Raw genomic sequence first — 21,714 nt, 5'->3', positions numbered from 1 at the left:
GATGAAATAAATCCATTATAGGTACAGTGGTCCCTCAACATATGATATTAATTGGTTCCAGGAGAACCATCATATGTTGAAACCATCATATGTCGAGTACATATGTCTATGTAAAAATGGTAATTGGTTCTGGGTCCTCGGAGCCATTGTATGTTGAATCCATATCTCTATGGGAAACTGCTAATTGGTTCTGGGATGACCATTGTATGTGGAGTGTATGGGGAGTGTTTAACAAACCAGGGTGCCTCCAGCTGTTGCACAACTACAACTCCCAGCATGCATGTACAGCCAATGACTGTCTGGGCATGCTGAGAGTTATAGTTTTGCAACAGCTGGAGGCACACTGATAGGGAAACATTGATGTATGGGGTGTATAGTGTATATGTATTGTATGTGATGTGTGACATCGCATACAGTACTGTACAGTTCTTTAAATACCTTCAGGGGGGACAGAATGTCCTCCATTACCATCCTGCCGACTACAGCTCTATAGGAAAGGAAGGGGAGGGCAGCCAGCAGCTCATTGGATGCCTGCAGCAAGATGCTCCAGGCTATTGGCTATGGCGGCACTGGGGGGCGGGGCTTACATGGAGCTCACAGTGGAAGCCTGTATGAGTTATCAGGACAGCATGTGAGTAACAGGAGGCAGAACGGGGCACACGGGGACATTATACAACTATCTGTCAGTTACTGAAGTTGTCAGCGCTGTCAGATAGCTGTTTGTACGATGGCCCCGACACACAGCAGCATCATATGTCCATACTGCCTTTAACATACGATGGGCTCTGAGAGGCCATCATATGTTGAAATGATCATATGTCGAGGCCATCATAAGTCGAGGGGTCACTGTATAGACCCAGTCATCTTCCTCAGTCAGACCCTCGCATCATTTATCTAGACATCCCATTCCCTCTACTTCACCTTGCTGTCACTCATTTATACACACATGTACCATCCCCAGGAGGCTGTGCCGGGGATTTTCCCGGTATCCCGGTAGGCCAGTCCAGCCCTGGCTGTAATATAAACCAACATGACATCTACACTGTGTATCCAACTATACATACTGAGATACTAATAATAGTTCTAGGGTTATGCGTATGTCTATGCCAGCTTAAAATATGAATGCATGTCTACATTGGTTTAGCTCAGTGATCCCCAAACTGTGGCCCTCCAGATGTTGCAAAACTACAATTCCCAGCATGCTGGGAGTTGTAGTTTTGCAACATCTGGAGGGCCACAGTTTGAGGACCACTGGTTTAGCTGATGTCAATAGCCTTAACAAACTCATGATCGTCCAGAAGTAAAAACAAACAGCTACCAAATAATCTAGTTTGGCTACACACTGTTACATACGGCTATAATGTAACAAGACGTCCGCCTTGTAATCCCCCCACTTCACTAACTCCACTTTCTTACTTAATGCCCCCCCCCCCCCCCCCCCCCTCCCCGGCATTTGCCGTGTGACTGACCGGTGTAAGCCTCGCATAGACCACACAGTGACAGCGCACAGCAGCAGCACAACTGACAGCAGCAGCGGAGAACCCAGTGCATTCACTATCACGGCAGAAGGATATGAATATCAAAAGAGAACCAAACATCCGCACACTCACCGATACATTTACATAAAAGATACTCCGCTATGTTATGTTACGTTTTAACTATATGATTTTTTGCTCTATATGATTTTTTTGCTCTATATGATTTTTTTGCTCTATATGATTTCATGTTCTATATGATTTTTTTTACTCTATATGATTTTTTTGCTCTATATGATTTTTTGCTCTATATGATTTTTTGCTCTATATGATTTTTTTTGCTCTATATGATTTTTTTGCTCTATATAATTTTTTGCTCTATATGATTTTTTTTACTCTATATGATTTTTTTGCTCTATATGATTTTTTGCTCTATATGATTTTTTGTTCTATATGATTTTATATTCTATATGATTTTTTTGCTCTATATGATTTTTTGCTCTATATGATTTTTTGCTCTATATGATTTTTTGCTCTATATGATTTTTTTTGCTCTATATGATTTTTTTGCTCTATATGATTTTTTTGCTCTATATGATTGTTTTGCTCTATATGATTGTTTTGCTCTATATGATTTTTTGCTCTATATGATTTTTTGCTCTATATGATTTTTTGTTCTATATGATTTTATGTTCTATATGATTTTTTTGCTCTATATGATTTTTTGCTCTATAGGATTTTTTTGCTCTATATGATTTTTTGCTCTATAGGATTTTTTTGCTCTATATGATTTTATGTTCTATATGATTGTTTTGCTCTATATGATTTTATGTTCTATATGATTTTTTTGCTCTATATGATTTTTTGCTCTATAGGATTTTTTTGCTCTATATGATTTTATGTTCTATATGATTTTTTTGCTCTATATGATTTTTTGCTCTATATGATTTTTTGCTCTATAGGATTTTTTTGCTCTATATGATTTTATGTTCTATATGATTTTTTTGCTCTATGATTTTTTTGCTCTATAGGATTTTTTGCTCTATATGATTTTTTGCTCTATATGATTTTATGTTCTAAGCTTGGATTCTATCCCGCTTGCACTGCGCATGTCGCTGAGGTCATCAGTGACGTCACCATTGTTATGCAACATTCGCGGGCTTTTTAATGTTTGTATTACAAAACCTCAGACCTGACGAAGCGAGGGGTGCCCTGCGAAACGCGTTGTCTCTATGCCATTTTAAACAATAAACCAGTTTGGTTTTACCTTGGCTATCTGCTGTGAATCTATATCAGACTGCCACCCTGCAGCGCCGGACCACGATCCTCACCAGTGATGGGTGCACACCTCTCCCACCTTCCTATTGCCAGACCACCATCCTTGATGACCGGGACCGGGACGCCAGGCTGCTGCAGGGTTTCCCTTTGAGGAACTCTTACCCTTACATGCGCATCGCAGTGAGTGTATCACCTCATCATCTGCCAGATATCACTCTGTGTATATATATCATACACTCTCTATATACTATATTTGCAATATTTGGGATTATCTACACTTAGAGAGCGCCTTTCTTCTCCTCCTTTTGTCCTCTTCTTCATATGTACTTCGTGATGACCATCAGTCACATATTCCCTGAAAACCCCTTTAAAGGGGAACTCCACTGGGCAGTGTTCAGAACGCTGTTTCCACACTGTGGGGGTTGACCACGCCCCTCGTGATGTCCCGACCACGCCCCCTCAATGCAAATCTATGTAAGGGGGCGTGACGGCTGTCACGCCCCCTCGCATAGATTTGCATTGAGGGGGTGTGGCCCTGACATCACGAGGGTCGTGATTGACCCTCGCAGCGCAGAAACAGCGTTCTGAACACTGCCCAGTGGAGTTCCCCTTTAAGCAAAGCATTTGTGAGCGCAGACGGCACCTTGGTCCTCCTGCGACGCGTCATTGTAGTTGACCTGCTTGCGGATTCTTTTCCCTTTCCCCAGATTCCTCGCGAGATCTTCCTGCTGCTGTTCATAATGATGACGCAGAAGCTTCTCCCAGTAATCGGGATCTACGTTCTCTTCTTGTTTTATAATTTCCCGTTCTACCTCCTCCTGAGAAGAAGACAATGAGATGTCACATGATTATAAGGAACGTGGTTGGTTGTCACGCCTATGTCTCAGGAGACTTTACTACAACCAATTTTTTTTTTAAATCAACTGGTGCCAGAAAGTTAAACAGAATTGTAAATTACTTCTATTAAAAAATCTTAATCCTTCCAGTACTTATCAGCTGCTGAATACTCCAGAGGAAGTTGTGTAGTTCTTTCCAGTCTGACCACAGTGCTCTTTGCTGACACCTCTGTCCGTGTCAGGAACCGTCCAGAGCAGGAGAGGTTTGCTATGGGGATTTGCTTGTACTCTGGACAGTTCCGGAAGATAAGAACTGCAATAGCGAGACAGGAAATGATGATAATGGAGTTTGTAGTTATGTGGAATTCAATGGACTCTTAAAGGGGTACTCCAGTGGAAAAAAAATTTGTTTTACATCAAATGGCATCAGGGAATGTAAACAGATTTGTAAATTACTTCTATTTAAAAATCTTAAACCTTCCAGTACTTATCAGCTGCTGAAGTTGAGTTGTTCTTTTCTGTCTGACCACAGTGCTCTCTGCAGACACCTCTGTCCATGTCAGGAACCGTCCAGAGCAGGAGAGGTTTGCTATGGGGATTTTCTCCTGTTCTGGACAGTTCCTGACATGGACAGAGGTGTCAGCAGAGAGCACTGTGGTCAGAATGGAAAGAACTACACAACTTCCTGTGGCGCATACAGCAGCTGATAAGTACTGGAAGGATTAAGATTTTTCTATAGAAATAATTTACAAATCTGAAAAACTTTCTGGCACCAGTTGATTTAAAAAACACTGGAGTACCGAAGTACCCCTTTAACTCCTAGGCTGAGAAATCCAGGAACATCTGCAGGATTTATGGAAAAAGCCAAATTCATACTAGAGGAAGACACAGATAAGGGGATGTCCACCTAAAAAGGACCAATGAGGGGTTAAAGGGCAACTCCAGCCACGGTGGATACTAATACTAAAGGTAAAGAAAATATTTACCTCCCATCATTTCTTTGGTTACAGCAGTGTTTTCCAAAGAATGTTTCTCCAGCTGTTGCAAAACAGTTTTGCAACAGCTGGAGACACACTGTTTGGAAAACACTTTGTTAGAGGAGCATTCTCCTGTGCTCACTGTCGCCCCCTACTGTACGCAGCCTCTAAGGCCATGTTCACATATCGGAATTTCCGTGCTGGGAATTCTGCACGGAAATTTGGCTGCAGCAGAGTCCCATTGATTGCAGCGCTGTGCACACGGCAGAACCTCCGTGCCATATGTTCCCGGCACTAAAATTCCAAATTCTGTGTCTGCAGAAAGAATGAACAAATACTGGAAGGATTAAGATTTTTATATAGATGTAATTTACAAATCTGTTTAACTTTCTGGCACCAGTTGATTTGAAAACATTTGTTTTCCCCCGAAGTACCCCTTTAGTGTCATTCTGAAATAGTCAAAAGTTTTGATTGGTCGCGGTCTCAGTGCACAGGCCCCCGCCAATCACTAGATACAGTGTAACACATGGCAGCGCACTTCGCTCCCTGGGTTACAGGATCAATAAACTATAATAGATCCCATCTCCTGCAATGATCACCGAGCCAGGAAGTGACGTGTGCGGTAGAATCTAGTGAGGTCTGAGACCCCGATCAATCATCAATGTAGACGTTGCTGCATAACATGGCAAAGTTTTTTCTTTTTTATAATGATTGTAACACTTTAAGAAATTGAATAGAATCGAATACTTTTCAACTCAACAATCCGGGCAGATATATTCATGGGGATCCGGCTCTTTCAGCTCTATATTTTGTGTATTGGTTTATGACAATTTTAACATCTCTGCTTGCTGTCACTGAATGGGAATTTTTTTTATTGTTTACAATCTAAGGGTACGTTCACACTGACAAATATGTGCGAGGAATTTGCGCTGAACAAATCCACTCAGAAATGACAGTTTTTTTCCGCACGGAATCTGCACAGAATCTGCGCTGAATCCGCGCAGAATGTTCGCGGACTTCCGCACAGAAATCAGTGCGGAATTCAGAACGACATAGGAGACATTGTAAAAAAAAAAAAATTTTGCGGGAATTCCGTGCAAAATCTGCGCAATTTCCGCGTGGAAGTGTGACGGCCTAAATTTTTTTTTTTACATTGACTTCTATGGGGTTAGGACACGAATTCCGCATGAAGAAAGAACATTCTTCATGCGGAATGGGGAGCAGAAATGTCATTACATACTATGGGGTTGTTCACTGCTGAATGACTTGGAGAGGAATAAGTGAGCAGAATTACTCACGGAAATTCCTCTCCAAACCCTCAGTGTGAATATACCCTATGGAAGAAAATCAACAGAGGAGCTAGGGTCACATGTGGCGTATATGCTGCAGATTTTCCACACTGAATTTTCTGTGCAAAAATGCTGTGGAATTAAAGGGGTACTCCGGTGGAAAACTTTATTTTTCTTTTTTAATCAAGCGGTGCCAGAAAGTTAAACAGATTTGTAAATTACTTCTATTAAAAAAAATCTTAATCCTTCCAGTATTTATTAGCTGCTGAATACTACAGAGGAAATTCTCTTCTTTTTGGAACACAGGGCTCTCTGCTGACATCCCGAGCACAGTGCTCTCTGCTGACATCTCTGTCCATTTTAAGAACTGTCCAGAGTAGGAGAAAATCCCCATAGCAAACATATGCTGCTCTGGACAGTTCCTAAAATGGACAGAGATGTCAGCAGAGAGCGCTGTGCTCGTGATGTCAGCAGAGAGCTCTGTGTTCCAAAAAGAAAAGAATTTCCTCTGTAGTATTCAGCAGCTAATAAGTACTGGAAGGATTAAGATTTTTTTTTTTAATAGAAGTAATTTACAAATTTGTTTAACTTCCCGGCACCAGTTGATTTAAAAAAAATAATAATAATAATAATTAAAAAAAAGGTTTTCCACCAGAGTACTTCTTTAATTCCACAGCATGCGGATGGGATTTCTGCACAGAAAATTCAGTGTGGAAAATCTGCAGCATATACGCCACATGTGACCCTAGCTCCTCGGTTGATTTTCTTCCTTTGATTGTAAACAATAAAAAAAATTCCCATTCAGTGACAGCAAGCAGAGATCTTAATGCTGGCATAAACCAATAGGCATAAACCAAGTTTTCCACCAGAGTACCCCTTTAACTGCACTGTGGATTTTTATCATGTTAAAGGGGTATTCCGGCTTTATACATCTTATCCCCTATCCAAAGGGTAAGATGTATGATCGCCGCTGGGGACCCAAGCGATCTCAGTGTAGCCCCCGGAATTTAGTGCCGGGCGCTGATGAGGATGTCATGGCCACGCCCCCTGTTGACGTCACTCCACGCCCCTCCATTCATGTCTATGGGAGGGGGCGTGACGGCCGTCACGCCCCCTCCCATAGACATGAATGGAGGGGCTCTGTCATTGCCAACAAAGGGGATATAACAAAGTATTGGGATGAACTTTTCTTATTGACCAAATTCTTATTTTCCACCATAATTTGCGGATAAATTCCTTAATAATCAGACAATGTGATTTTATGGATTTTCTCATTCTGTCTCTCATAGTTGAGGTTATAACCTATGATGATAATTACAGCTTCATCTTTATAAGGGGGAGAACTTGTACAATTGGCGTCTGACTGAATACGTTTTTTCCCCCCGCTGTATCTATAGTGAAGGTAAGTAAACGAGGGTTACCACGCCATCTTCCTCTCGCACCATATACTGAGCCACCTTAAAAGAGCTCAGATACTCATTCATGTTCTGGATTTCCGTGTCCTCGGTGGCGTCTTGGTTTCTATCAAGGAGTCTGGAGATGGCGACGTCGTCATAATGGATGACACTGCTGTCTTCAACGTCCTTATTGTCACCTGCAAAATTCAATACGAAAACTCATCGACTGTCCCAGTCCGGAAGATAAGAACTGCAATAGCGAGACAGGAGATGATGATAATGGGGGTTGTAGTTATCTGGAATTCAATGGACTCTTAAAGGGGTACTCCAGTGGAATTTTTTTTTGTTTTACATCAACTGGCGTCAGAAATTTAAACAGATTTGTAAATTACTTCTATTTAAAAATCTTAATCAGTCCAGTACTTATCAGCTGCTGAAGTTGAGTTGTTCTTTTCTGTCTGACCACAGTGCTCTCTGCTGACACCTCTGTCCATGTCAGGGACCGTCCAGAGCAGGAGAGGTTTGCTATGGGGATTTGGTCCTGTTCTGGACAGTTCCTGACATGGACAGAGGTGGCAGCAGAGAGCACTGTGATCAGAATGGAAAGAACTACACAACTTCCTAAGCATACAGCAGCTGATAAGTACTGGAAGGATTAAGATTTTTCTATAGAAGTAATTTACAAATCTGTAGAACTTTCTGGCACCGGTTGATTTAAAAAATATATATTGTTTTCCGGAGTACCCCTTTAACTCCTAGGATGAGAAATCCAGGAACATCTGCAGGATTTATGGAAAAAGCCAAATTCATACTAGAGCAAGACACAGATAAGGGGATGTCCACCTAAAAAGGACCAATGAGGGGTTAAAGGGCAACTCCAGCCACAGTGGATACTAATACTAAAGGTAAAGAAAATATTTACCTCCCATCATTTCTTTGGTTACAGCAGTGTTTTCCAAAGAATGTTTCTCCAGCTGTTCCAAAACTACAACTCCCAGCATGCTGGGTGTTGTAGTTTTGCAACAGCTGGAGACACACTGTTTGGAAAACACTTTGTTAGAGGAGCATTCTCCTGTGCTCACTGTCGCCTCCTACTGTACGCAGCCTCTAAGGCCATGTTCACATATCGGAATTTCCGTGCTTGGAACTCTGCACGGAAATTTGGCTGCAGCAGAGTCCCATTGAATTCAACGGGATTCTGCAGCGCTGTGCCCACGGCAGAATCTCCGCGCCAGATGTTTTCGGCACTGAAATTCCAAATTCCGTGTCTGTAGAAAGAATGAACCAATTCAATCTTTCTGCGGACCCTTCACGAAATGCATAACCGTCTATGAGATTCTATGCATTCCTGTGCGGTCCTGGAATGTTTCCGTGCGGACATTCCAAAATGTGAACCTAAGGCTATGTTCAGACGTCAGAAGCTCTGCATAGATGCGTGAATTCCGCGGCCGCATTAATTCGGCCAGGAATTCCGTAAAAAAAAAAAAAAGAAAAGAAAAAGGTCTGTATTTATTACAAAAGTAAAATTTTGCGCAGAATTCTTGCAAATTCTGCACCAAATTTGCACCAAATACGCATTTAGCGGTGAACGTCCGCAGCCGAATTTTAGTTGTGGAAAGTCTGCAGCAAAATTTCTGCTAGGTTAAGGGGGATGGCGGAATCTCATTGAACTCAATAGGCTTGAGACACATGCAGAATTTTCATGCAGATTTCAATGCGGAAACCCATGCGGAAATTCTGCCGTGTGAACATGGCCCAAGAAACAGGAGTAGGGGACAGATCCCTCCCATCAATCCTTTGCTTAGAGCAGTGTTTTCCAAAGAATGTTTCTACGGCTGTTGCAAAACTACAACTCCCAGCATGCCCGGACAGCCGTTGGCTGTCCGGGCATGCTGGGAGTTGTAGTTTTGCAACAGCTGGAAACACACTGTTTGGAAAACCTATTGTCCTGTGCTCACTGACGCCCCCTACTGTACGTATCCTGTAAGAAACAGGAGTAAAGGACTAGATTTCGGGCTCCCAAAAGTGCGCACAACTTTTTGACCCCATTGAACCGGTGACAATATGATCACCGCCACCTTCTAACTATGAACTGAGCATGTGCAGAATATCCGTAACCAAGCGGAGTTGCCCTTTAAGAGTAACGAAAATTGTTACTATAACGATCTTGGATCAGATCATCAACCCTGACAACATCCTGGTTGACAGAGGGTTAACTGATCTTAAAGGGGTACTCCGGTGGAAAACATTTATTTTTTTTTTTAAATCAACTGGTGCCAGAAAGTTAAACAGATTTGTAAATTACTTCTATTAAAAAAAAATATTAATCCTTCCAGTACTTTTTAGCAGCTGTATGCTACAGAGGAAGTTCTTTTCTTTTTGAATTTCTTTTTTGTCTTCTCCACACTGTTTTCTGCTGACACCCGATGTCCGTATCAGGAACTGTCCAGAGCAGGAGAAAAACCCCATAGTAAACCTATGCTGCTCTGGACAGTTCCTGACACAGACAGAGGTGTCAGCAGAGAGCACTGTGGACAAGACAAAAAAAGAACTTCAAAAAGAAAAGAATTTCCTCTGTAGCATACAGCTGCTAAAAAGTACTGGAAGGGTAAAGATTTTTTAATAGAAGTAATTTACAAATCTGTTTAACTTTCTGGCACCAGTTCATTAAAAAATAAATAATAATAATAATAATAATTCCATTCCACCGGAGTACCCCTTTAAGTAAAAAAAAAATAATTCTGGATAATTTGTCAATAGTTATTGACGAATTTGGAAAACGATGTGGACATCCCCTTTAATTATATAAGCGGAACACAAAGATATATACACGATATAGCATGATATCAAAAGCCGCATCCAAACGGAATGGGGGAGATTTCTCAAAACATGGGCTGAGGAAAAGTTGCCCAGTTGCCCCTAGCAACCAATCAGATCGCTGCTTTCATTTTTAACAAGGCCTCTGCAAATTGAAAGTAGCGATCTGATTGGTTGCTATGGGTAACTGGGCATCTTTTCCTCTGTCAGGTTTTGATAACTCTCCCCCAATGAGCGTCGCACCCAGGGTGCCGATGAGTGAGCGTCCCAAACAGCCACGGAGGTGACGGAACAAAGACAAAGCAGCGACAAAGCCGGCGGTGGGTTTGCAGCTGAGGAAAATAGCGACACGCTTAAAATTCACATAGGGCGTAGAGACCGCTGGTTACCGTACTCTGTGTGTGCAAAGGGAGTACCCCATGTAGTTACCCATTGGGGGCCATTATGGTTCCCAGAGTTTACAGGACAGCACCCAAATCTTATAGATATTTAGGGTACGTTCACACGAGCGGATTTACAGCGGATTTTACACTGCGGATCCTCCGGCGAAGGCCCACGCTGTGCTGTCTTTACATGTGCCTGCTGGTAGCGTCAATACGCCGCGACGAGCAGACACCCTGCACCGATGTGCGCGACGTACTGACACATCGCGGTCACTCTCCCTGCTCTGAGCTAGGCGGAGAGCTGCGGCGATGTACGAGTATACTGCAACTCCTCGCATATCGCAGTGTGTCTGCTCCTAGCGGCGTATTGCCGCTACGAGCAGGCACATGTAAAGACAGCATAGAGCGGGGCCTTCACCAGCGGATCCGTAGCGAAATACGCTGTGAAAATTCGCTCCTGTGAACCTACCCTAAATCTTATCGGTGAACTCCAACCATTGAGCCCCTCACCCATCACAAGGGCAACTTGATCAATTTCATATGGTTTTGTTCATGCAGATCCTATGCGTCTCCATGGTAACAGACAACAAACAAATCCCTATGTAGTCTGATCCGGCATGTATACTTACTCCCATTAGACCCCTGTTTTTAATTTAAAGCGGTACTCCGCTGGAAAACATATATTTTTTTTTTTTTTACAAATCAATTGGTGCCAGAAAGTAAAACAGATTTGTAAATTACTTCTACTTAAAAATATTAATCCTTCCAGTACTTAACAGCTGCTGTATGCTCCACAGGAAATTGCATAGTTCTTTCCAGTCTGACCACAGTGCTCTCTGCTGACACCTCTGTCCATTTTAGGAACTGTCCAGAGAAGGAGAGGTTTGCTATGGGGATTTGCTTCTACTCCGGACAGTTCCTAAAATGGACAGATGTGTCAGCAGAGAGCACTGTGGTCAGACTGGAAAGAACTATGCAACTTCCTGTGGAGCATACAGCAGCTGATAAGTACTGGAATAATTAAGATTTTAAAGAGAAGTAATTTACAAATCTGTTTAACTTTCTGGTCTCAGTTGATAAAAATAAATAAATAAATAAATAAATAAATGTTTTCCAGTGGAGTACCCCTTTAAGTGAAGATACATTGGGAACTGATGGGAGTGCTACAGGATAGGCCTACACAGGGCATATTCTTGTCTGTTGCTATGGAGACACATAGCTCCGCCCACCCAAAATGATAGGAAATGTTTAACTGAGAACTAATGCAAAGTTACTTTATTTAGGATTTTAGATGCATTGGGACAAACAAAAAAATAATTAGCTGTAAAGGCGGACGGGGGTCTTCAGGCTGCAGCAGGGGGCGCAGTGTATGAGAGCGCCGGATATTGTTACAGGCACCGATATAGGAGACAAAATGGATTCTGAAGATAACACATTCTAGAGAGGACTCGGGTTATATCAATGATCAGTCCGGGCTCTCTAACACAGTGTTTCCCAACCAGGGTGCCTCCAGCTGTCACAAAACTACAACTCCCAGCAACTACAACTCCTACGGTTGTCCAGGCATGCTGGGAATTGTAGTTTTGCCACATCTGGAAGCACAAGGGTTGGGAAACACTGCTCTAACCCAATCGTGATCAGTTCTTATTGCAGGAGGAAGATAAAATCCTCTGGGGATGAAACGTGTTGCTAAAAGTCCCTAATAATTTCTATTGCCTTATCCCAGGCCTGGTGCAAGGATTTTTGCTACCCTAGGTGACAGATAATTGTGCTGCCCATTAGCTCCGCCCTTTGACACGTCCCATCTTACTACTGGGGTGACACACTGTAACAAACCTCCTCCTCATGTAATCTCCTTACTACTGGGGTGACACACTGTAACAAACCCCCTCATCATGTAATCTTCTTACTACCGGGGTGACACACTGTAACAAACCTCCTCCTCATGTAATCTCCTTACTACTGGGGTGACACACTGTAACAAACCTCCTCCTCATGTAATCTCCTTACTACTGGGGTGACACACTGTAACAAACCTCCTCCTCATGTAATCTCCTTACTACCGGGGTGACACACTGTAACAAACCTCCTCCTCATGTAATCTCCTTACTACCGGGGTGACACACTGTAACAAACCTCCTCCTCATGTAATCTCCTTACTACTGGGGTGACACACTGTAACAAACCTCCTCCTCATGTAATCTCCTTACTACCGGGGTGACACACTGTAACAAACCTCCTCCTCATGTAATCTCCTTACTACCGGGGTGACACACTGTAACAAACCTCCTCCTCATGTAATCTCCTTACTACTGGGGTGACACACTGTAACAAACCCCCTCATCATGTAATCTTCTTACTACCGGGGTGACACACTGTAACAAACCTCCTCCTCATGTAATCTCCTTACTACCGGGGTGACACACTGTAACAAACCTCCTCCTCATGTAATCTCCTTACTACTGGGGTGACACACTGTAACAAACCCCCTCATCATGTAATCTTCTTACTACCGGGGTGACACACTGTAACAAACCTCCTCCTCATGTAATCTCCTTACTACTGGGGTGACACACTGTAACAAACCTCCTCCTCATGTAATCTCCTTACTACTGGGGTGACACACTGTAACAAATCTCCTCCTCATGTAATCTCCTTACTACTGGGGTGACACACTGTAACAAACCTCCTCCTCATGTAATCTCCTTACTACTGGGGTGACACACTGTAACAAACCCCCTCCTCATATAATCTCCTTACTACTGGGGTGACACACTGTAACAAATCTCCTCCTCATGTAATCTCCTTACTACTGGGGTGACACACTGTAACAAACCTCCTACTCATGTAATCTCCTTACTACTGGGGTGACACACTGTAACAAACCCCCTCCTCATATAATCTCCTTACTACTGGGGTGACACACTGTAACAAACCTCCTCATGTAATCTACTTACTACTGGGGTGACACACTGTAACAAACCTCCTCCTCATGTAATCTCCTTACTACTGGGGTGACACACTGTAACAAACCTCCTCCTCATGTAATCTCCTTACTACTGGGGGTGACACACTGTAACAAACCTCCTCCTCATGTAATCTCCTTACTACTGGAGTGACACACTGTAACAAACCTCCTCCTCATGTAATCTCCTTACTACTGGGGTGACACACTGTAACAAACCTCCTCCTCATGTAATCTCCTTACTACTGGGGTGGCACACTGTAACAAACCCCCTCCTCATGTAATCTCCTTACTACTGGGGTGACACACTGTAACAAACCTCCTCCTCTTGTAATCTCCTTACTACTGGGGGTGACACATTGTAACAAACCTCCTCCTCATGTAATCTCCTTACTACTGGGGTGACACACTGTAACAAACCTCCTTCTCGTGTAATCTCCTTACTACTGGGGTGACACACTGTAACAAACCCCCTCCTCATGCAAAGGTGCTTCAGATGCTGGTTACTAACTAACTATCAAGAGGGAGCTCTAGGCAGCTGCCTATTTGGCCTATAGACAGGACCGTCCCTGCCCTTTCCACACAATAATAATGATTCCTCACTAACATAATCCAGATTACTGCTCCCCCAAGATTTACCAATTGTATCTCCTAAAAGATTCTGGGGGGACTTTTTACTTTTATTTTTTTTATTTATTTATTTTGAACATAATTTATCATTAATTAAAAATGTTTTTTTTTTTTATTCCCTTTGCCTCATAATAAACATGTGTATACATTAGAGCAGTGTTTCCCAACCAGGGTGCCTCCAGCTGTTGCAAAACTACAACTTCCAGCATGCCCAGACAGCCGAAGGCTGTCTGGGCATGCTGGGAGTTGTAGTTTTGAAACAGCTGGAGGCACCCTGGTTGGGAAACAATGCATTAGATCCTCCCACAAGAAGACTTTTATCTCCTGAAATATTCTGCAGTGCTGTGAAAGCTCCTCCATGTTCCCAAGTGTAAATTGTTCCCAATTGTGTCCTAAGGTGATGTGGTTTTTATAGTTTTTAACCGTAATTTGCCTCTATGTGAAATTTAACCTTTTTAAAAGGGTTATTCCAGGATTTATTTATTTTTTATATCGACTGTCTCCAGAAAGTTAAACAGATTTGTAAATTACTTCTATAAAAAAAATCTTAATCCTTCCAATAATTATCAGCTGCTAAAGTTGAGTTGTTCTTTTTCTGTCTGGCAACAGTGCTCTCTGCTGACATCTCTGTCTGTCTCGGGAACTGCACAGAGTAGAAGAGGTTTGCAATGGGGATTTGCTTCTAACCCTCGACAGTTCCTGAGACACGTGTCATCAGAGAGCACTTAGACAGAAAAGAACAACTCAACTTCAGCAGCTCATAAGTACTGAAAGGATTAAGATTTTAATAGAAGAAATTTACAAATCTATAAAACTTTCTGGAGCCAGTTGAGAGATATATATATATATATATATATATATATAAATAAATATATATATAAATATATATATATATATATATATAAAAGTTTTTTCCTGGAAAACCCCTTTAAGCAATATTTATGCACTTAAAGGACAAGCTCGCCGCCGCTCTGGTAGCATCTTATATACAAGCGCAGAGCCGCTCACCAGGTTTCTTGCATATTGTTAAGTTGCCAGAGTGATGTTCTGCAGTAGAAAGGAGGGAAGACACAAAAACATCAATGAAGAATGGCGTCACATGACACAGCCGCTGTATGCAGAGCATCGCACCTCATCCTGACCACATTATAGAGAAAACCACATGTATAAGAGAGCGCCAGTAACTTCACCAGCGCATTGGACTAGACTGAACTAAAACTAATTCTTACACAGCGTAAACTTAGACTAGACAGGCTTATATTAACCCCTAAATAATCAACTATCATTAAATATTTGTCTTAGGCTGCGTTCACACGACCGTCAAGCCCCGTCCCGTTCTTCTCCCATCCCAAAAAAAAAAAACGGACAATAACGGATGCAAACGGATGTTATCCTGTTGTATCTGTTTGTAGCCGTTATTGTTCAGTTAATAAACAAAAAAAACATACTTTTTTTTTGTTCCGAGCATGCTCAGAAGTAAGAACGGATCAAAAAATTGATTGAAAAAAACGGACGCAAACGGATGACATTAAAGGCTCATCCTTTTCCCATAGACTTCAATGTTAAATTTACTGTATCAGTTTTTTTCTTCTGTTTTTTTGACAGAAGAAAAAATACTGCATGTGCCGTTTTTTCTGCCGTCAAAAAAACGGAAATGAGTGCAGACGGGTACAAACAGATGTAAACGGATTGTAAAAAAAAAATCACATTGACATGAATGGGATTTTTTTTTTAAACCGTTTTTAATCCGTTTACAGCCTGCAAGAACGGAACCGAAACGGGGGATAAAAAAAACGGGGACAGACGGCCGTGTGAACGCACCCTTAGATGCCTTGGAGTAATTGCGTCAAACCCTTGACCCCCAAGGATGGTAACATATACACCTACCCTTATTTTGCGCTAGACTTCCAGAAATTATTTCATTAACCCCTAGACAACCAGGGATGATACAATTATAACCTTTCCTGCCCTAGACCACCAGTGAGTATAACATTAAAGGGGAACTCCAGTGGAAATTTCTTTTTCAAGTCAACTGGTGCCAAAAAGTTAAACAGACTTCTATGTAAACATCTTAATCCTTCCAGTACTTATCAGCTGCTGTATGCTCCACAGGAAGTTGTGTAGTGTCTTTCCAGTTTGACCACAGTGCTCTCTGCTGACACCTCTGTCCATGTAAGGAATTGTCCAGAGCAGGAGAGGTTTTCTATGGGGATCTGTTCCTACTCTGGACAGTTCCTGACACGGACAGAGGTGTCAGCAGAGAGCACTGTGGTCAGACTGGAAAGATCTGCACAACTTCCTGTGGAGCATACAGCAGCCGATAAGTACTGGAAGGATTAAGATTTTTAAATAGAAGTAATTTACAAATCTGTATAACTTTCTGGCACCAGTTGATTTTGAAAAATTTGTTTTCCACTGGAGTACCCCTTTAACTCATATCTTGTCTTAGATCACCAGTGATACTGACATATGTTCCTAGACCACCAAGGATGTTTGCATTAATCTTTACCATTTTTTTTTCCGACCACCCGGGATGAGTACATTAACCCCTAGACCATCAGGGATGATCATGTTAACCCCTTGACCTCCAGGGATGATTGTATTAACCCCCTCAACCCCCATGGATGATTCCATTAACCCCCTAGACCAGTGTTTCCCAACTAGGGTGCCTCCAGCTGTTGCAAAACTACAACTCCCAGCATGCCCGGACAGCCTTTGGCTGTCCGGGCATGCTGGGAGTTGTAGTTTTGCAACAGCTGGAGGCACCCTGGTTGGGAAACACTGTCCTAGACCAACAAGGAGGAATACATAAACCCCAACCTGCCCTAGACCCCCCCCCAGAGATGATTAAACCAGTGATTATTAAATTTAACCCTGCAATAGACCACTAGGGATTCTTGCACTAACCCTTAAAGGGGTACTCCGGTGGAAAACTTTTTTTTTTTTTTTAAATCAACTGGTGCCAGAAAGTTAAATAGATTTGTAAATTACTTCTATTAAAAAATCTTAATCCTTCCAGTACTTATTAGCGGGTGTATTCTACTGAGGAAATTCTTTTATTTTTGGATTTCTCTTCTGTCTCGACCACAGTGCTCTCTGCTGACCTCTGCTGTCCATTTTAGGAACTGTCCAGAGCAGGAAAAAATTCCCCATAGCAAACATATGCTGCTCTGGCCAGTTCCTAAAATGGACAGCAGAGGTCAGCAGAGAGCACTGTGGTCGTGACAGAAGAGAAATCCAAAAATAAAAGAATTTCCTCAGTAGAATACACCCGCTAATAAGTACTGGAAGGATTAAGATTTTTTAATAGAAGTAATTTACAAATCTGCTTAAACTTTCTGGCACCAGTTGCTTTAAAAAAAAAAAAAAAGTTTTCCACCGGAGTACCCCTTTAAATCACCAGGGATTATTAAATTAACTCCTAAACTACCTAAAATCATATCAGATTATCAGTGTAGGCCTCACCTTCCCCTCATCTTGTGGATAAACCATCAATGTCCAGGTAGGAATACAGAGTTCTAATAAACCTGCTTCAGCAATGTTATTTAATGGGAAATACAAATATTACCTGAACCAGATATAACAATAGAACTGACTGATCCTCGTTAATAAAATGACATAAATAAACCTGATAATAAGGTATAATACATAATAAACCTAATAATAAGGTATAATACATAATAACCTGATAATAAGGTATAATACAAACTAAACCTGATAATAAGGTATATTACATAATAAACCTGATAATAAGGTATAATACATAATAAACCTGATAATAAGGTATAATACAAAATAAACCTGATAATAAGGTATAATACATAATAAACCTGATAATAAGGTATAATACATAATAAACCTGATAATAAGGTATAATACATAATAAACCTGATAATAAGGTATAATACAAGATAAACCTGATAATAAGGTATAATACAAAATAAACCTGATAATAAACCTGATAATAAGGTATAATACTAAATAAACCTGATAATAAGGTATAATACATAATAAACCTGATAATAAGGTATAATACATAATAAACCTGATAATAAGGTATAATACAAAATAAACCGGATAATAAGGTATAATACATAATAAACCGGATAATAAGGTATAATTACACAATAAACCTGATAATAAGGTATAATACATAATAAACCTGATAATAAGGTATAATACAAAATAAACCTGATAATAAGGTATAATACAAAATAAACCTGATAATAAGGTATAATACATAATAAACCAGATAATAAGGTATAATACAAAATAAACCTGATAATACATAATAAACCTGATAATAAGGTATAATACACAATAAACCTGATAATAAGGTATAATACAAAATAAACCTGATAATAAGGTATAATACATAATAAACCTGATAATAAGGTATAATACATAATAAACCTGATAATAAGGTATTATACAAAATAAACCTGATAATAAGGTATAATACATAATAAACCTAATAAAAAGGTATAATACAAAATAAACCTGATAATAAGGTATAATACATAATAAACCTGATAATAAGGTATTATACAAAATAAACCTGATAATAAGGTATAATACATAATAAACCTGATAATAAGGTATAATACAAAATAAACCTGATAATAAGGTATAATACAACATAAACCTAATAAAAAGGTATAATACAAAATAAACCTAATAAAAAGGTATAATACAAAATAAACCTGATAATAAGGTATAATACATAATAAACCTGATAATAAGGTATAATACAAAATAAACCTGATAATAAGGTATAATACATAATAAACCTGATAATAAACCTGATAATAAGGTATAATACAAAATAAACCTGATAATAAGGTATAATACATAATAAACCTGATAATAAGGTATAATACAAAATAAACCTGATAATAAGGTATAATACATAATAAACCAGATAATAAGGTATAATACAAAATAAACCTGATAATAAGGTATAATACATAATAAACCTGATAATAAGGTATAATACATAATAACCTGATAATAAGGTATAATACATAATAACCTGATAATAAGGTATAATACATAATAAACCTGATAATAAACCTGATAATAAGGTATAATACATAATAAACCTGATAATAAGGTATAATACATAATAAACCTGATAATAAGGTATAATACATAATAAACCTGATAATAAGGTATAATACATAATAAACCTGATAATAAGGAATAATACAAGGAAACTCTGATTCCTTCACCTTCAATTTCATCCTTGAAAAGTTCTTCTGTCCCAAACTTCAGGATATCGTCCAGTTCCTGCTTAGTCATGGAGCCGGATTTGGAGCCCAGACCGGGCCGGACCACCAGATGGGTCAGCATCATTTTTCTCTTTGCCACCTGGGTGATCCTTTCTTCTACGGACGCTCTGGTGACGAACCGATAGATCATGACTTTTTTATTCTGCCCAATTCTGTGAGCGCGGCTGAAGGCCTGTAACAGAAGGATTCTTCATGAGGGTCCTGGAGTGTTCTCCTTTAATTAATCTCCTGTAATGTGTTCCCATTATGGAGAACATTACAGAGATCGGACTCGTATTCTACCCAAGGGTACATTCACACGCGCGGATTTTTTGGCGGTTTTCCGCTGCGTATTTGAAAGTGGGTGGGCTCTTCTCGGCTGTCCGCAGCAGATTTTCCGCCACAGTCCTTACTGACTTCAATGGGGCTTGCGGCGGATTTTCCGCAGTGTACATTCCGCCGTGGAAAATCAGCTGCGAACAGCCGAGAAGAGCCCACCCACTTTCAAATACGCAGCGGAAAACCCGCTAAAAAATCTGCACATGTGAACATACCCTTAAAGGGGTACTCCGCCCCTAGACATCTTACCCCCTATCCAAAGAATAGGGCATAAGATGTCTAAACACGGGGGTCCTGCTGCTGGGGACCCCCGCGATCTCCCTGCTGCATCCGGCATTCTTTAGAGCAGTGGTCTCCAACATGTGGACCTCCAGATGTTGCAAAACTACAACTACCAGCATGTCCGGACAGCCAACGGCTGTCCGGGCATGCTGGGAGTTGTAGTTTTGCAAATACTCCTTCACCTATGGCAGTGTTTCCCAGGGTGCCTCCAGCTGTTGCAAAACTACAACTTCCAGCATGCTCAGACAGCCAACAGGGTTGTAGCTTTGCAACAGCTGGAGATCCTCAGTTTGGAGACCACTGGCCAATGGCTGTCCGGGCATGCTGGGAGTTGTAATTTTGCAACATCTGTAGGTCCGCAGGTTGAAGACCACTGCTTTAGAGTGTCGGGTGCAGCGCTGGAGGCTCATGACATCACGCCCCCTCCCATAGACTTGCATTGAGGGGGTGTGGCCGTGATATCACGGTCACGCCCTGCTTGTGACATCATGGCCACACCCCGTATCGCCAGTCATCCGGCACGGAGTGAAGTTCGCTCCATGCACCAGATTTCTGGGGTGCCGCAGCCGAGATCACGGGATAAGGCATAAGATGTCTAGGGGCGGAGTACCCCTTTAAGGCCTAACAAAAGCACCAATTAATTCAGCTATTTTAGGTGAACAAGAGGCACAATAGAAAAGAGATAAACCAGTACTGGGAACCATACAAGGATTTGACCAACCTGGTTGGTGCTTGTTAGAAAACTTTAAAAAATGGCTTGTGCATTCACTTTAATGGAAGCTGAGCTGCAGTAACCCAGCACGGCCACTATACAATGTATGGCACTGTCTCCCTCCAGTCCCATTTATTGTCTATACCGCTGCTGTGGTAAAAATAAGAACCTGTACAACAGTGAACCTGCTTTACTTTCAATAACGTCGACTCAGCTGGACGCAGGCTACGGCGCAGGTGCTAGAACACAACCCCATACCCGCTCTGTTCTGCAAAACTGATATTTCACTCACAGACAAAAGCAATTGATGGCAGAGCCATTTTGCTCATTGTGCTTATCCTTATTCCACTCCGGTGGAAAACTTCTTTTTTTTTTTTAAATCAACTGGTGCCAGAAAGTTAAACAGATTTGTAAATTACTTCTATTAAAAAATCTTAATCCTTCCAGTACTTATTAGCTGCTGAATACTACAGAGCTCTCTGCTGACATCATTACCACAGTGCTCTCTGACATCTCTGTCCATTTTAGGAACTGTCCAGAGCAGCATATCTTTGCTATGGGGATTTTCTCCTACTGATGTCAGCAGTGTTCCAAAAAGAAAATAATTTCCTCTGTAGTATTCAGCAGCTAATAAGTACTGGAAGGATTAAGATTTTTTAATAGAAGTCATTTACAAATCACAAGCGGATTCCATTTTCCTACACAGGACTCTCAATCACTAAGTGCCAGCCCTTTTTCTCTTTATCTGTGGATAATTTACAAATCTGTTTAACTTTCTGGCACCAGTTGATTTACAAAAAAAAAAAAGTTTTCCACCGGAGTACCCCTTTAAAGTAATGCCTTTACCCTCTAGTGGTGATCGCACATATGGTATAGGATTAGGGTAAGGTTGCTACTGTACCCTACTCCTAACCCCACACCCTAAACCCCAAACGTAAAGTGTAACACCTAACCTTAAACCTATACACTGCTGCCCCTAAGAGCATTTAGCACTAGGGGCCAATAGAAGCACTTTAAGCACAATGGGCTCTGGCATTAATTGCTTCTGCCTGATGTCAGCTTTG

The 21,714-nt window shown here is 41.1% G+C and overlaps 1 protein-coding gene across 5 annotated transcripts in view; it reads right to left on the bottom strand.

Moving 5' to 3' along the window:
* Positions 1–21,714, bottom strand: part of CHD5 (chromodomain helicase DNA binding protein 5) — a 274,281-nt gene that overhangs the window by 54,946 nt on the left and 197,621 nt on the right. For 4 of the 5 annotated variants that reach the window (XM_056544557.1, XM_056544555.1, XM_056544553.1 and 1 more), the window contains 4 exons: positions 19,279–19,510; positions 15,056–15,094; positions 7,277–7,449; positions 3,397–3,571 (listed from right to left, as the gene is read on the bottom strand). In XM_056544557.1, the coding sequence (XP_056400532.1) occupies positions 3,397–3,571; positions 7,277–7,449; positions 15,056–15,094; positions 19,279–19,510 (619 nt within the window). The remainder of the gene's footprint in view (positions 1–3,396; positions 3,572–7,276; positions 7,450–15,055; positions 15,095–19,278; positions 19,511–21,714) is intronic. The other variant, XM_056544554.1, reaches the window with a different exon arrangement.

The sequence above is a fragment of the Hyla sarda genome, chromosome 10 (assembly GCF_029499605.1).
Source record: "Hyla sarda isolate aHylSar1 chromosome 10, aHylSar1.hap1, whole genome shotgun sequence".
Classification (NCBI taxonomy): Eukaryota; Metazoa; Chordata; class Amphibia; order Anura; family Hylidae; genus Hyla; species Hyla sarda.
The sequence above is the reverse complement of the archived record's forward strand: the minus strand, read 5'-3'. Positions and strand labels throughout refer to the sequence as shown.